At 40.1% G+C, this 14,187-nt stretch overlaps 1 protein-coding gene across 2 annotated transcripts in view; it reads left to right on the top strand.

Moving 5' to 3' along the window:
• Positions 1 to 14,187, top strand: part of tbc1d32 (TBC1 domain family, member 32) — a 78,967-nt gene that overhangs the window by 16,386 nt on the left and 48,394 nt on the right. For both annotated transcript variants that reach the window (XR_008566908.1, XM_054761444.1), the window contains exons 17-23: positions 1,573 to 1,774; positions 3,837 to 3,916; positions 5,338 to 5,476; positions 8,809 to 8,896; positions 10,649 to 10,767; positions 11,191 to 11,310; positions 11,818 to 11,906. Coding sequence is in view for 1 of the 2 variants with exons in the window: in XM_054761444.1 (XP_054617419.1) it covers positions 1,573 to 1,774; positions 3,837 to 3,916; positions 5,338 to 5,476; positions 8,809 to 8,896; positions 10,649 to 10,767; positions 11,191 to 11,310; positions 11,818 to 11,906 (837 nt within the window). In the remaining variant the exon portion in view is untranslated. The remainder of the gene's footprint in view (positions 1 to 1,572; positions 1,775 to 3,836; positions 3,917 to 5,337; positions 5,477 to 8,808; positions 8,897 to 10,648; positions 10,768 to 11,190; positions 11,311 to 11,817; positions 11,907 to 14,187) is intronic.

Genomic DNA, 14,187 nt, shown 5'->3' on the forward strand with positions numbered 1-14,187 from the left:
TGTACATTCATTAGAGTCATATATCATTCTTGTGCTTTTGCTTGGAGCCAACAAGTCATCCTGGTTCGGCTCACACTCGGCCTACGGCCACAATATGGCCTACGGCATGTGTTGACATGTCGTGTGTTTTCCTTCCTAATGTGGATAAGCGATAAGCATGAAAAAAATCCTGAGCAATAGACAAGTGAAATAACTACGGATGTAAAATAAAATAATAAATAAATAGATTAATCACACAATAAATTAAAATAAAGTTGATAAATGCTGGCCTCAATATACAGTCGTACCTTGGTTAACATCATTTATCCTTTCCAAAACGTCCGACTCAAACCAAAATGAACTCGAACCAAAGCAAATTTTCCCATAGAAAATAATGTAAATGCAATTAATCCATTCCAGACACCCAAAAATGTTAACATAGACAATAATTATAGTTTAACATGCAGAAAATTATGCAAACCTAATTACAAATAGACAACTAAATGTTTATTATATAACTTTAACTTTTTTTTAACTTTTTTGTTTTTAGCCCCTGGGCGCGATTTCTGTATATAACAACGGTCTTGTCAGTCATACAGTCTCTTTGTCTCTGTGAGGAGAGTCGGGGCCGCTAGCATACACACAGCAGAAAATTGTAGCCTCGTGAGGAGTAATGCAAGGTAACGTAGTAGAAATTAGGAGGGAAAGTTGGAGGGAAGTTGGAGTCAAGTGCAAAGTATGAAACTCTGGACGAATACAATCAGTGAAATTCTAAATGTATTTTGTTGCAGATAGGCTATTTCGCTAATGCGATTCTGAGTGATTCTTCCTGAGGTGCGATATTAGATTCGAAATATTGAAAGAAGCTTTACAATCATTGCAGGTTGCATATTTACAGTTCAGAGGCGGAACTTGGAAATTATTCCAGACTGCGGACTTACTGAGCTAGCAAGCCTGTTGCTGTGTGGAGCAGGTCATCACTTGTGCCGATATCATTATCGGCAGAAAAAACAACACCGGTCGGCTGATAATGTTGGACATTTCTACATAAGTTCCTTTCTTTTTGTCCTTTCGACTTCTCAGCTGTTCTTTCATTCCCCTTTCCACCCCTTCCCAAATGGAGGAAAACAATGTCAACAAAGTGCCGTGGGTTGAAACATCTTTTATTATTTCCCATTGTCCTTATGCGTCTGCCAAAAGTCACAAGTAAATGAGCAAGCAATGTCAACAACCGCTTATGTCGACCTGAATCAGCCAATCCGAGGGGCGTCGACTTAAACGGGTTCCACTGTAGTTCCTTTTCCTAACTCGTGTGGACTGGCCTGCTCGTCCGACATGAAGCAGCAGGACTTTTTGAAGTCAATTAGCGGTCGCACAACGTGGTCCGGCCGTGCTTTTGTTTGTGCATGAGCCCCCTGTTAGATGTCCTCAGTGTGATGAATTTTACATCAGGAAACACTCTGTGATGCACCAGTGACACCGAGTGCCTCAAACAGCATTAATAAGTCAGGAAATAGAGTTTGAGATTATTTTTGTTTGGCACGCAAATGAGGCCGCACTGTATTACTGTGGCCTTCTGTCTCCGACCTGCAGAACCTCTGCTGCTTACGTGGTGGTTCAGTTCACCCTGAAGCTGCTGGATGAGGAGTTATCGTCGCCGTGCGAAGCTGACGCACCACGTGCACTGTGCGGAGCTTTCATCTTTGTGTGCAGGCAGATGTACAACACCTGCGAGGGCCTGCAGGTCCTGCGTCCGTACGGCCTGCACAAGGCTGCAGCTGCAGCCTGGAGAAAGGTCTTCCTTCCTGCACCTCCTACATGTCATGTTTGCTTACTTTCTATATGGAACCCACAGACAAAACTGAAAACATCAAACATGCCAGCCAAGATGCACACTGCAGGAATCAATCACCTGTGGCTAAATCTTTAATCTGCTGTCACACAACGCATGGTTTGTTCAAACCCTCACATTTTTTTCGGGAAACTGGAGTAAGTTGCCCTTCTTTCTCAGCACCCTCCCATTTTAACAGTTTCCCATATTTTTCCCATGAAAATCCTTTTTGGTTCTGCTGGAGCAGCACAGATTCCAGTCGACTTGCTAAACACTCGGGCAACATCAGCGTAACGCATCCTGTAGCCTCTTTACAACAGCACCCACCTTTCTTGGTGGTGGAAATTCTGGTGGTGGAAGACCAGATTTTCCTTTTATTTACTTAATTTTTCTGTAAGATTTATTTTATTTTCAAATCCAAATGTTGTCAGGGATGGTGTTCTATGTGACACATGGAGGTCACATGGGTTTGCCACACTTTAATGTTGTCTACAATTATAAGGACGTGAAGAATCAGTAGCAGTAATATGATTGTCATATCAGTGTCTGCCCATCTTTGCCTTAATGCAGGGATGTCCAAAGTGTGGCTTGGGGGCCATTTGTGGCCCACGGCTGTTTTTTTTATTAGCCTGTGGCACATTCTAAAAATATAATTTAACAAGAAAACAACAAAAAAAAAAAACAGCAAAAAATGAAAAATGAGCAGCAATTTTAGAATAAAGTCAACCAGAATAAAGGCACAGTATTAACAGAGTGACACATTATGACGAACAACAAATTAAGTTGTAATTTTTGGAAAATTAAGTTGCCGAAAAAGTTATAATGTTGCAAGAATAAAGTCCTAATTACCAGAATAAAATTTACAAGAATAAATTTGAAATAGTATTCAAACAGCAGAAATGAAAAAAAAAAAAAAGCTGTAATTTTACGAGAGTAATTGTATTCTAACAAGAAAAAAGTTGTAATTATACAAGAATAAGCTTGGGGAAAAAGCTATATTACTGGAGTAAGCTATATTACTGGAGTAAAGTAAAAATATTATTGGGATAAAGTTATATTACAAGAACAAAGTTTACCAAGATTACAAAGAAAGTTGAAATATTTGGAAAATTAAACAAAATGGGAGGAAAAAAAGAGCAAAGAGCGAAGCTTGTACTAATCGGCTTTTTCACCTCGATGACAAAGCTGAGGTGCATTTTTTTTCTTAAACTATATATATAACTTCTCAGTATATCTACATGTGTTGCTTTACAAAATATCAAAGTAGCAAAGGTGCATTCTTTCATTTTTCACCGTGTGGCCCTGTGGCCAAGGCCAATGTACTGTATAGGATCCCAGAATGCAGAGGCCAGTCAGTCCATGTAACAAAACTTTAATAACAGAAAGTGTCCTACACAGAGAAAAATACAAAACACAAAAAAGCAAAGTACAACCAAACCCACTGGGCTGAGCCACGGGACAAAACACTACAAAACTCAAGACGCTGCTAGACACGGGGATAGCAGGGGAAAAACCAAAAATATCAAAAGCACTGCTGAGACAAGCAGGCAAACGCACTGACGTAGAACAAAAAAATCACTTCTGCAAACCAAGCAGGAAAACATAAAAACACTGCTGAAAACCGTGCAGGTATGGCGAGAGCAAAAAGTACACAAAAACATACCGCTGCTAGAAAAGCAATTAGACACGTGTGGACCAGAGAGTAAGGTTTTAGCGAGAACACGAGGCAAGGATAAACGGGAGTCAGGCGAGAAGCAGAAAACAATCTGCCAATGTGTTCACACAATGGCACAGCTAAAGTAGTCCCAGGTTAATTGGCCACAGGTGTGACCAGGTGACTCCTCCCAGGCCAGTAGCAAGTGTGCTGCAACAGAGTACAGACAGGTGGCAGCAGAGCAGCACGACAGATCATGACACCTCGCTGGTAAACCGATGGACACTCCTGATTAAATGTGACATGATCGGTGTTAATATAGTTAATAATAACAACACTTGATTTTATGTATTTTATGTATTTTTTGTCTAGATCAGCTCCTTGTCAGAAAGGGTTCTGACCCCGGTGCCTGGAAACAACCCTGAAACGTCCACCCAGGAAATGCCGCACATGTAAGACAAAACACTATGCACCCTTTAAATGATATTTATATATTCTTATAAGAGCAGTATCAGAAATTTCCCAATAGTTACACCCACTCAATTTTATTAAATATTTGACTTTTTAAAAAAAGATTTTTATGTTGTACAGTGTTCCCTCGTTTATTGCGGGGTATAGGTTCCCAAAAAAGCCCGCAATAAGTGAGATCTGCAAGTAGCCAGCTTTATTTGTTTACAATTATGTATGTTTTAAGTCTGTAAAACCCCTCACCATACACTTTATACACTTTTGTCAAACAGGCAATAACATTTTCTCACATTTTAAACACTCTCAAAGTTCAAAAATCGTTGGAATTTTAATGATCAATCTACCAGATTGGACACAATAAGTTATTAAGTAACTTATCATATTCACTGCTCTGTCCATGCTTCGTCCTGGTGCCGTTCGGCTGTAACGGTTTGTGTCCTTGTTAAAACATATTCCTCCTGCCGTCGTCCTCCTCCTCATCCTACTCCTTGAACCGAAGATTCATTTAGTCGGTTAGCTTCTTCTTCTTCTTCTTTTATGGTTTACTGGCGGTTAGCAAGCAGCTTACGCAGTTTGCAGTTTGCTTGCGACGGCATGAAGGAGATTGATTGACAATGGTCTACAGCCAATCAGGCGGGTTCTCCCTTAGCCATTAACGACTGCTGTAGCTCTTTTTGGCCGGCTATTGTCTGCTATGGGTTCCTTGCTGGTACAGGCACTTAAACACACAGACAGGTGGAGCTGCACACGTCTTCAACATGAGTATACAACACCCACTGCTGGTAGCTGTAGTAAACACAATAACAGACATACAACCGAGCACCGATAGATTGCTCTAATACACCACAAGGACGCAAAGCACAATGTGCGTTCATATGCTGTAAAAAAATTCAAAATTGCACTTAAAAAAACGTGAAACAGTGAACCTGTGAAAGGTGAACCACAATGTAGCGAGGGAACACCGTATTGTATTATTATTTATCGTAATAATGAGAGCAATAATATCTCTTGCAATAATGAATGCTCATGTCGACTTTATTATCTTCCATTTATTGGGTCCCATCAGAATAGCTTGACCTCATGTTGTGGCCGACTAGCTTATGTTGACATTTAAAGGCGGTATTGTGGATGATTGATGACTGCCAGGGTACATAAACCCATTGTACGTGCACTGACACCAGGGCTAATGTCTCCCTGACAGTAACGACTCGTGAAGCCTCCCCCTTTGCTTGGAATAGCCGTGCAGGCACAGTGCGGTGCTTTATCGCCCTTATTAACTCCCTAACTTGTTCTGAATGTGTGCAGTTCCAATATATTGACAGTAGCTAGCCTGGAACAGAACAGGAGAACACCATGGGTAGGACAGACACTGCTAATCATTGTTTTGTTTTTGTTTTGGGAGCAGGCTCATGTGGGAGGAGACGTTGTTGGACAGCCTGTTGAACTTTGCTGCCACACCCAAAGGCCTGCTACTGCTTCAGCAGACTGGAGCCATGCAGGAGTGCATCTCCTACATGTTCTCCCGTCTTAACAAAAAGCTGCAGGTAAACCGTTCTTTTTTTTAACGTCATCAAGGTGTGCATTCTCGGCAAGGTGCAGCAGCTTCCTTTTGGAAGAATATTAATGCATCGTAAACCCACGTTCAGGAAAACATTACCTTGGCGCAGGCACACAACAAGGTAGCACAAATTTTGCTGACTTTGCAGGGCCTGATGTAAACTTTCCAGTTGCTGAGTCACGCTGTTGTAAAGTGGTCGATATGAGTTAAAATATAAGCGAGCTTGATAAAGCTTTTGGCACCGTCTCTACAGAAATCTCGAACATTTAGCTTTTTTTGTGCTGATGCAGTTCAGTGGGAGGGCAGCTTTTATGGATGAAAACAACTTCATCTTCACTTGATAATGTCATAAATCACAAACACTTCCCCAGAAGTCCGGCTCAAGATGCACAGTGGATGTCTTGGCTCCTTCTTTCCCATAACACCTAAGTTCCCAAAGTGGGGTACACCAATTGTCATAGGGGTACGTGAATAAAAATTAAAAACCAATTAGCGGCTAACACTCACAATTCCGAGTGCGCCTGAATGCCTCATGGTGCAAGGAGAACGGCGCAGAAAGCAGACAGAGCATGAAGTCATACGAACAAATAAGTAAGTTTGATGATCATTTTGTGCATTAAGAGTGTTTGATCGTGAATATTTCATTTATATTGGTGTTCCAATCCCTGCACAGCGCAGCGGTAAAAACCTATCACTGTGAGTGGGGATTCCCCCGAAAATGAGACTTTATCATTGGTTGTACTGTATGAATCTTTGTACTTTGGATACTACTTCATTGTGATTGTTAAACTTTCACCTTAAATCTGGTATGAAATTAATATGCAGACTTACACCATAGACATTGCGAGTGAGACAAAAAAACTGAAGCCTAGGCCTGTCATGATAACAAATTTTGCTGGACACCAATTGTCCTACAAATTATTGCCGATAAATTATATTATTGACAACATTATTTCCAGGTGATTTTTTTCATTAACTCATTCAATCCCAGCCTTTTTGAAAAAAGCCAACCCCTTTTGTACCGGCCATTTTAGACGATTTTGACTGATCTTTCAAGGCACACAGAATATGTGTTCTGTGGCTATATAAACATGGAACATACTAAAATAACAATTACACTCCAGTCTTTCATCAGGAAAAAAAGTTTCTTTCTACCTTTTTCCGTTCTGTCGTAATCAGCAGTAGAACATAGGTAAGTTTCAGGAAAATATCTGTTCCCAACTAAAAAAGGGAGAAAACCAACTTTTTGTGAAAAGATACATTTCAACCATAACTTTCATTTTGACGCAAATATTTTTTGCTTTTGTGACAACTCAAATGCCAAAACAACTATACCAACATAAACAACACAAAAAGGGATTGTTTTACGTCAACATAACAATTTATTTACAAATATAACACCATGAACTACTTTCAATTTTGACATTTTGAACTGTCTGTGTGCATGTGTGTGCGTCCGTATGTGTGCGTGTGCATGTGTTAAAATTTCCCACAATGCGTAACCTTCTGCACGCTACACTCCTCCACGCGCCCTCATTGTTTTTTTGGTCCACATGATCTCTGCCGAGCTCTTATCAAATGCACTTGTGCCACCTTGCGACCGTTTTTATGGCTTAAAATTAAATCATCACCTCTTTTTGCCTCTCGTGCAACAAAACAGAAAAGATGTATAAATGTATTGTTGGGATTGGGCGTTCGGGTTTATAAAAACTTATAACTACACCTTTGGTATTGAATGAGTTAATGTATAATGATAATATATTTATGTAATATTGTCAACATTATTTTGAGACAATTTTTTTCAGTAATGTAATGATAATATATGGCATAATAATGCAAGTACACCGCATCAAAAGCAATAAGAGTATTTAACACTTTAATTGGAATGTCAAGAGCTTTTAAGTAAAACAAATAAAAATAAAGATCATACTAAATTACACAGAAAAAAAGAAAAAAAAACAATGAAAATAAAATGGACTCTCGGTCTCTTTTAGCAAAAATTGCACTTAAAAAAAAATCACTATCAATCACAATATTTCTGACTTTTTCATCAGCGTTACTTTCGTTATTAAAAACGGAGAAATAACCCGTAAACACGGAAGTTCACATTGTGTGTCAATGCAGACGTCTATTCATTTGCATTTACACTTCGTTATCAACATCATGTGTGAAGTACACTGTTTACGTTTCATGGGGTTTGTGGGAGTTTGGATGCAGCGAAATGTGTTTGGTGCACAATTAGGTGTTATACTACGGGAAACACGGCAGCTGAAATGCAAGCTCCACCGTTTTGTATGATTTATTTCATTGTCTTTTTCACAAATTGTGTCGTGTTTTATACACAACAGGCTCGAAGAAAGTATTCGATCATGTAGCACACGACACACACGGCTCGCAAGCAGTGCACTCGCTAGCGCGTAGCAAAGAGACTGAATGACTGACAGGAGGGTTCACTCACTCTGCTCATTCTGCTACATGTATAGAGCCAAGGCGCCCAGGTGTTGAGACAGATGCACAGAGTGAACTCTCTTGTCATCCAGCCTGTTTGCTAGCGAGAGAGGAGGAAAACAAAACACCCATGTACATGTCAACATATCGAGGCCGGCAAAATTATTTTATTAGTTTTTATTTATCGTGCGATTAATTTATTGATTGATTATCGTGACAGGGTCTAGTGAAGCCCAAATTCAAGCCATTGAAGCAGAAGAATGCCAACATCAGACTGGAATGAAAGATATGTACTTATCTATTTATCAGTGCTCGTGAGAAACTTTATCAAAATGTGACCATACAAAAGACACATATTTGACCCGGAATTACTATAAAATGAATTAACCAATTAATTCTCTTCAATATTTCAAGTTAATGAAGTTTATGTATTTTAAGTGTGCAGGAGTAGGGGGTACATGGCAAATGTCTGAAGTGGTACGCCACTGTAAAGAGTTTGAGAACCACTGCCGTAACACAAGCATGTCCACCCTCAGCGTGGATGTCGTCTCTCCTCTTTAGTATTCGTGCAGGGTGTCCCTGGCTGATGCTAATTCCTAGCGTACCTTGAGAGCATCCCCGCGTGCACTCAATTTACCGCCATTGTTTACTCACTCTTGTAATTGCTTCCCTTGTTTGTTTTGCGCTTTAATTAAGGAGCGTAATTATTTTCAGGTCTATTTTTAGTCAACAAAGGCCCCCGCACACCCTCAAACGTTGATGTGTAATTGGGTTCCTGCGCCGCTTTGCCATTACATTCTCTCTCATGTCTGTGCGCTGTTTAAATAAATGGGATTCCCGTGACGTTTTCTCCTTCCCTGCATGACGTAGGTGAGCCGTTGTGAGAAGTTTGGCTACGGCGTCATGGTGACGCAGGTGGCGGCAACAGCGGCAGGCGTGGCGGCTCTGCACCGATCCGGTACGGCACACACGGCAACACACTGCGACACACTGTAGCTGGGATGTGTCAAGGCTGTGAGCCAATGGTGTTTTTGTCTGGTCAGCATCCAGGGCTGTTATTGTGGCAATATGGACATGGGACGATTACAATGTTGTGGAACTGATTTAAAAAAAATCATTATAGTCAACTAAAATAACATGTTCTACTATCATCAAGTTAGAAAGCTGCACATTTATAAGTGGCACAAACATCCATCTAAGGACAAGTGCACAGTATGAAACTCAGTCAGTGAAATTATCAACAGGTCTCATTCAGCACACCATGCACGAATGCAGCATGAGGGAAACATATTAGAGCAGAACAGGGGTGTCCAAAGTGTGGCCCGGGGCCATTTGCAGCCCGCTGTTGTTTTTTATTGGCCCGCAGTACATTTTATAAATAATATTTAACAAGAAAGAGCAAAAACTTTAAAAAATTGCAGTAATTTGACAATAAGAATGTCAAAATATTAAGAGAAAAAAGTTGTAATCGAACAAGAAAAAGTTGGAATTTTACGAGAATAACTTGTAATATTATGATGGAAACTAACGACATTTTGTTGAAAGTTGAAATATTAAAGAAAAAAAAATTAAAACTAAATTTTAAGGCATAATATTATTATTATTGTTGTTGAATAAACAAAATGACAGATAAAGTTGTAACATGGAAAATTACGTTGTGGAAAAAGTTATAATATTATGAGAGTAAAGTAAAAATATTATGGAAATAAAGCCATAATTACAAGAATAAAATTTACAAGACGAAAGCTGAAATAGTTGGAAAAATATTATTAAAAAAAAAACAACAGCAGAAATGGGAAAAAATAGATGTACTTCTACGAGAATAAAACCAAATTATTAACAGAAAAAAGTCAGAAATTTGCGAGAATAAACTCGTAATATTATGTGGAAAAATAAATTCTATTTTAGTAGCATATAGTTGAAATAAAGAAAAAAAAATGTTTAAAGTCGTAATAGTATGAGAAACAAACAAAATAAAGTTGTAATTTTTAGAAAATACATTTGGTGTGAAAGTTTTAATATTATGGGAATAAAGTTAAAATGTTATGGGAATAAAGTCATAATATTACAAAAATAAAATTTACGAACGTTTTTTAAGAACAACGTTGAAATATTTGGAGAATTAAAAAAAAACCCCAGCAAAAATGGGAAAAAAGAAAGCAAAGAGCAAAGCATCAATGTCATAAAGCTGAGATGCATTTTTTTCTTGAAATATATGAACTTCTTAGCATATCCTTACAAAATATTAAAGTGGCAAAGTTGCATCTTTTCATATTTCACTATGTAAAAAAGAAAAAATGTGGACACCCCTGGATAAGAAGTATTAAAGGAAGACGCCTTACTTCCCCACCTCACATAACCAGTGCTGTAATTGCAAATTGCAGATTTACAATCCAAAGGCCAAACTTCGTAATAATTCCACACTGCGGAAATAATCAAGGAAAATAATAATAATAATAATAATAATAATAATAATAATAATCAAGGAAATGATCAAGGAAGCTTGTTGCTTTGTGGAGCACTACTCCACTAAAAAAACAATATGAACCGATACCTCATTTTTATGCCAATATCGGCCGAAATCAGATCCAATATGAGCCGGGTGATGCTGTTCCACTCCGGCCCTGCAGGTGGCTGTGATGCGCATGACAGAGCAAGTGCCAACTGCCACACACTGCAGGTCAGGTAGAATTGTGTTGTTGTCTTCCAGGCTTTGTGAGGGCCCTGGTGCTGGAGCTCTGGTCGGCTCTGGAGTGCAGCAGCGAGGATGCCAGGGTGGTCTGCCCCAAGCCCACTCCCATGGATCCAATCGACAGGACCTGCCTCAAGGTACCCAGCGTGTGTGCGTGTCTGTGTAGTGAATACAGGCAGCTAGTGATGTGTGAAGTGTGTGTGTGTGTGTGTGTTTGTGTGCGTGCGTGCGCACGTGTGTGTGTGTGTGTGTGTGTGTGTGTGTGTGTGTGTGAGCGCGTACCACTGGCTGCTTTACAGTACAAGTTGCTTTATTAGCGTGTTTGCTGCCAGCTGCGTTTACTGGACCGCACAGAACCAGCTCTTAAAACAACCAATTATTTTTTGCAGTGGTCTACTCCAGTCCACACACAACAGACTTTTATCACTGCAACATCTTCTGCTGGATCAGGGTGTCTTTAGTGATGATAACATGATGCTGTTATCGCAAGTCTGATCCTTGTTGTGCCTTTGACCCGGCTCTGTGTGTGTGTGTGTGTGTTTGCCTGGCTGTGTCTCCAGTCTTTCCTGTCCTTGGTCAACGTGCTCTCCTCCTCCCAATCCGTGTGGCAGCTGCTGGATGGACAGCCTTTAGCCAACAAGATTGAATACACACTGAGGGAGGTGCCAAGCTCTGTAGCAGTGAGTGGACACACACACACACACACACACACAATAGAATAGAATAGAATAGGTCCATTATGTCATTGTTGCAGAACAATGAAAAGCATTCTAGCAGCATATTCCATTAAGAGATTCTGTTTTAGGCAGACCAAAATGTGGGTATTTGCAAAATATAATTACAGCAATGTGCCACAGAGAGCGTGTAATATTGCATTGACCACATAAACCGTGAAGAACATACACACGTAGCACACAGACACAAACTGCACACAACCTGCAAGCATGCAGACTGATGTACACACACACACACACACACACACACACACACACACACACGCACACGCACACACACTTTCCTGGTGCAGTTCCTCTTGTATCCATTTGAGGGCATGTTTGCACTTACCATTGGGCCTTTCTAACAGCAATGCATCCTGCACACACACAGACTAATACACAGTTTTCAGCTTAAAAGTCATAAATATTTTCACAGTTGTGAGTTTGACAACCTCTCGCTGTGCTCCACAGGATGTGATTGACAGGCTGATTGCTGTGAATTCCACCGCCAAGATCCATGCCCTCTTCCACTACGAGCAGTCGCACACATTCGGCCTGAGGTGAGAGTGACGCCGTCACACGCTTAACACGCACAATAATAACAACAACCACAGCGACGGCATCGCTCCAATGCACACAAACAAGCTCGACGTGAGCGCATTAAGTGGTGAGGTGCTGAACTGAGGTGCCCACAGAAACCCCCCATTGAAGATGGCCTCATAATAGACACACGCGTACACACACCTCAGCCTCTGGCAGTGTTATATAACCCTGACGTGGCTCTTTATTCCGTGAACATGCAGCATACTTTAAAAGTATGCTGCATAAAAAGGAAAGCATTACTTGGAATAAGAAGTAAGCTTGACATTGTGTGTGTGTGTCTGTATGTGTGTGTGTGTGTATGACCACAGTGCTGGAGTAGGAATTAAGGGCCTCATCCTCCATAATTTGCTCAGGTGTTGATGTGTCACACTCCACATTATGGAGAATAAATAACTTCTCCAGGAATGTTTTGTTCTCCTCCAGAATGTCTGCTTCGACAAATGGAGCACACACAGAGTCAGCACATATCTTTACATAAATTTACACATACAAATAGTCCTCTATTATTTCCACTTTAGCACTTTTTTTTTTTCAAAATATTGATTCTCCTGGTTTAGGATTCTGTCACTGAATCATCACAGACATTCAGTGTATTTGAAATTATGTTATAACGAAACAGAACTAGGGTGGAACCTCGGTTTTTGTAATTAATCCGTTCCAGAAGGTCAGGTGAAAACCTAAATGTAGGTAAACCCAGGCAATTTCTCCCCATAGGAAATAATGTAAATCCAATAAATCCTTTCCAGACACCCAAAAATGTGCACAAAAAAATACATTTTATAGAGAATAATTTTACATGCAGAGTGTCTCTCAACTTTCTTTATCAAATTTCTCCCTCTCGCAGGTTTTTTTGCCCCCATGGCAAGTTATTTAGCAGCCGTACTCAATTAAAAGTGAGTCAGTAATTTGTAGGGTGCTTTGTCTGGATATGTGATTTTGTGGAACGATACAGCACAGAGTGAGCGGACTAGTTTGTGACGTGCAATATTATACGATAACTGAGTCAGTGTACGCAATTTGGGGGAAACGTCATACGGAAAAATGTGGTGTACGAAAACCAGTGTTTGAGTACACCCCGGCTTGTGTGTTTTTCGGTGAGCATCGAAAATGTACGCCGACTTTGGTGTACATTTTCCGGTTAGCGTACAAAATGGCGTAGTGTTATTAACTCATTCAATCCCAGCCATTTTTCAAAAGGCAACCCCTTCAGCCATTTTAGAATGTTTTGACTGATCTTTCAACGCACACAGAATATTGTGGTCTATGGCTATACAAACACAGAACCTACCAAAAGAAAGGTTAGACTCTCGTCTTTCATCAGAAAAAGTTTGTTTCTACGTTTTTCCATTCTTTAGTAATCTAGTAAACTAAACTGTGTGTGTTCACGTGTGTGCGTGCATGTGCATGCGGTAAAATTGCCCTACAATGTGTGACCTTCTGCACGATACACTCCTCCATGCTCTTCCACTTCCTCCTTGCTGTCGAGTGTGTTTTTACATGCAAAAGAGAGCTCAGCAGGGATCTTTTGCATGTAAAAACACATGTATCAAATGCACTTCAGTTTATGATTTAAAACTGGTCTAACAGTGTGCACTTGTGTCATCACCTCTTTTTGCCTCGTGTGCAAAAAAAAAAAAAAGACATTCGGGTTTATAAAAACGTATGAATACGTCATTGGCATGAGTTAATACACCGCACGAGTGCAACTGTGTTCTTTATGTATTTTTACCACAAAACATCCTTGTTAGCAAATTATCAGCTTGCTAATATGAGGAAGCAGGAAGCGTAAGTCAGTGCCGTCGCCCGTCTATGATGTCATCAGCGATTGACGGTAGTTCTTTGCTAACGAATAGGGTTGTCACGAGATCTCGTAAGATCAAAAGTTGACGAGATTTATCATTTTGGAGAAAAGCTGTCTCGTGAGAACAGGGCAGCCAGAAGCCAATCAGACTGTGAACAACGGCATTGCTACTATGAATGATAAATAATAAACTTAATATGGAAGTGGCAGTGTGCAAGGCATTATTGGAAGTGCACATTAAGGAATTTGAAAGTATTCCATGTTATCATGAATGTACCTGTTACCATGTATCCATGCTTACAGCATGGATATAAAACCATAAAACCTTGTTGGAGGTTTTTGGAGGTGTTTTAATAGCTGTCTTTGTAGGCGGCATAGGTGTGTCCCATTACGTGCATTAATTTCCTGCCTCCTTTTACCTGTTTTTATATCTTTGG

The sequence above is a fragment of the Dunckerocampus dactyliophorus genome, chromosome 19 (assembly GCF_027744805.1).
Source record: "Dunckerocampus dactyliophorus isolate RoL2022-P2 chromosome 19, RoL_Ddac_1.1, whole genome shotgun sequence".
In the NCBI taxonomy this organism is placed as follows: domain Eukaryota; kingdom Metazoa; phylum Chordata; class Actinopteri; order Syngnathiformes; family Syngnathidae; genus Dunckerocampus; species Dunckerocampus dactyliophorus.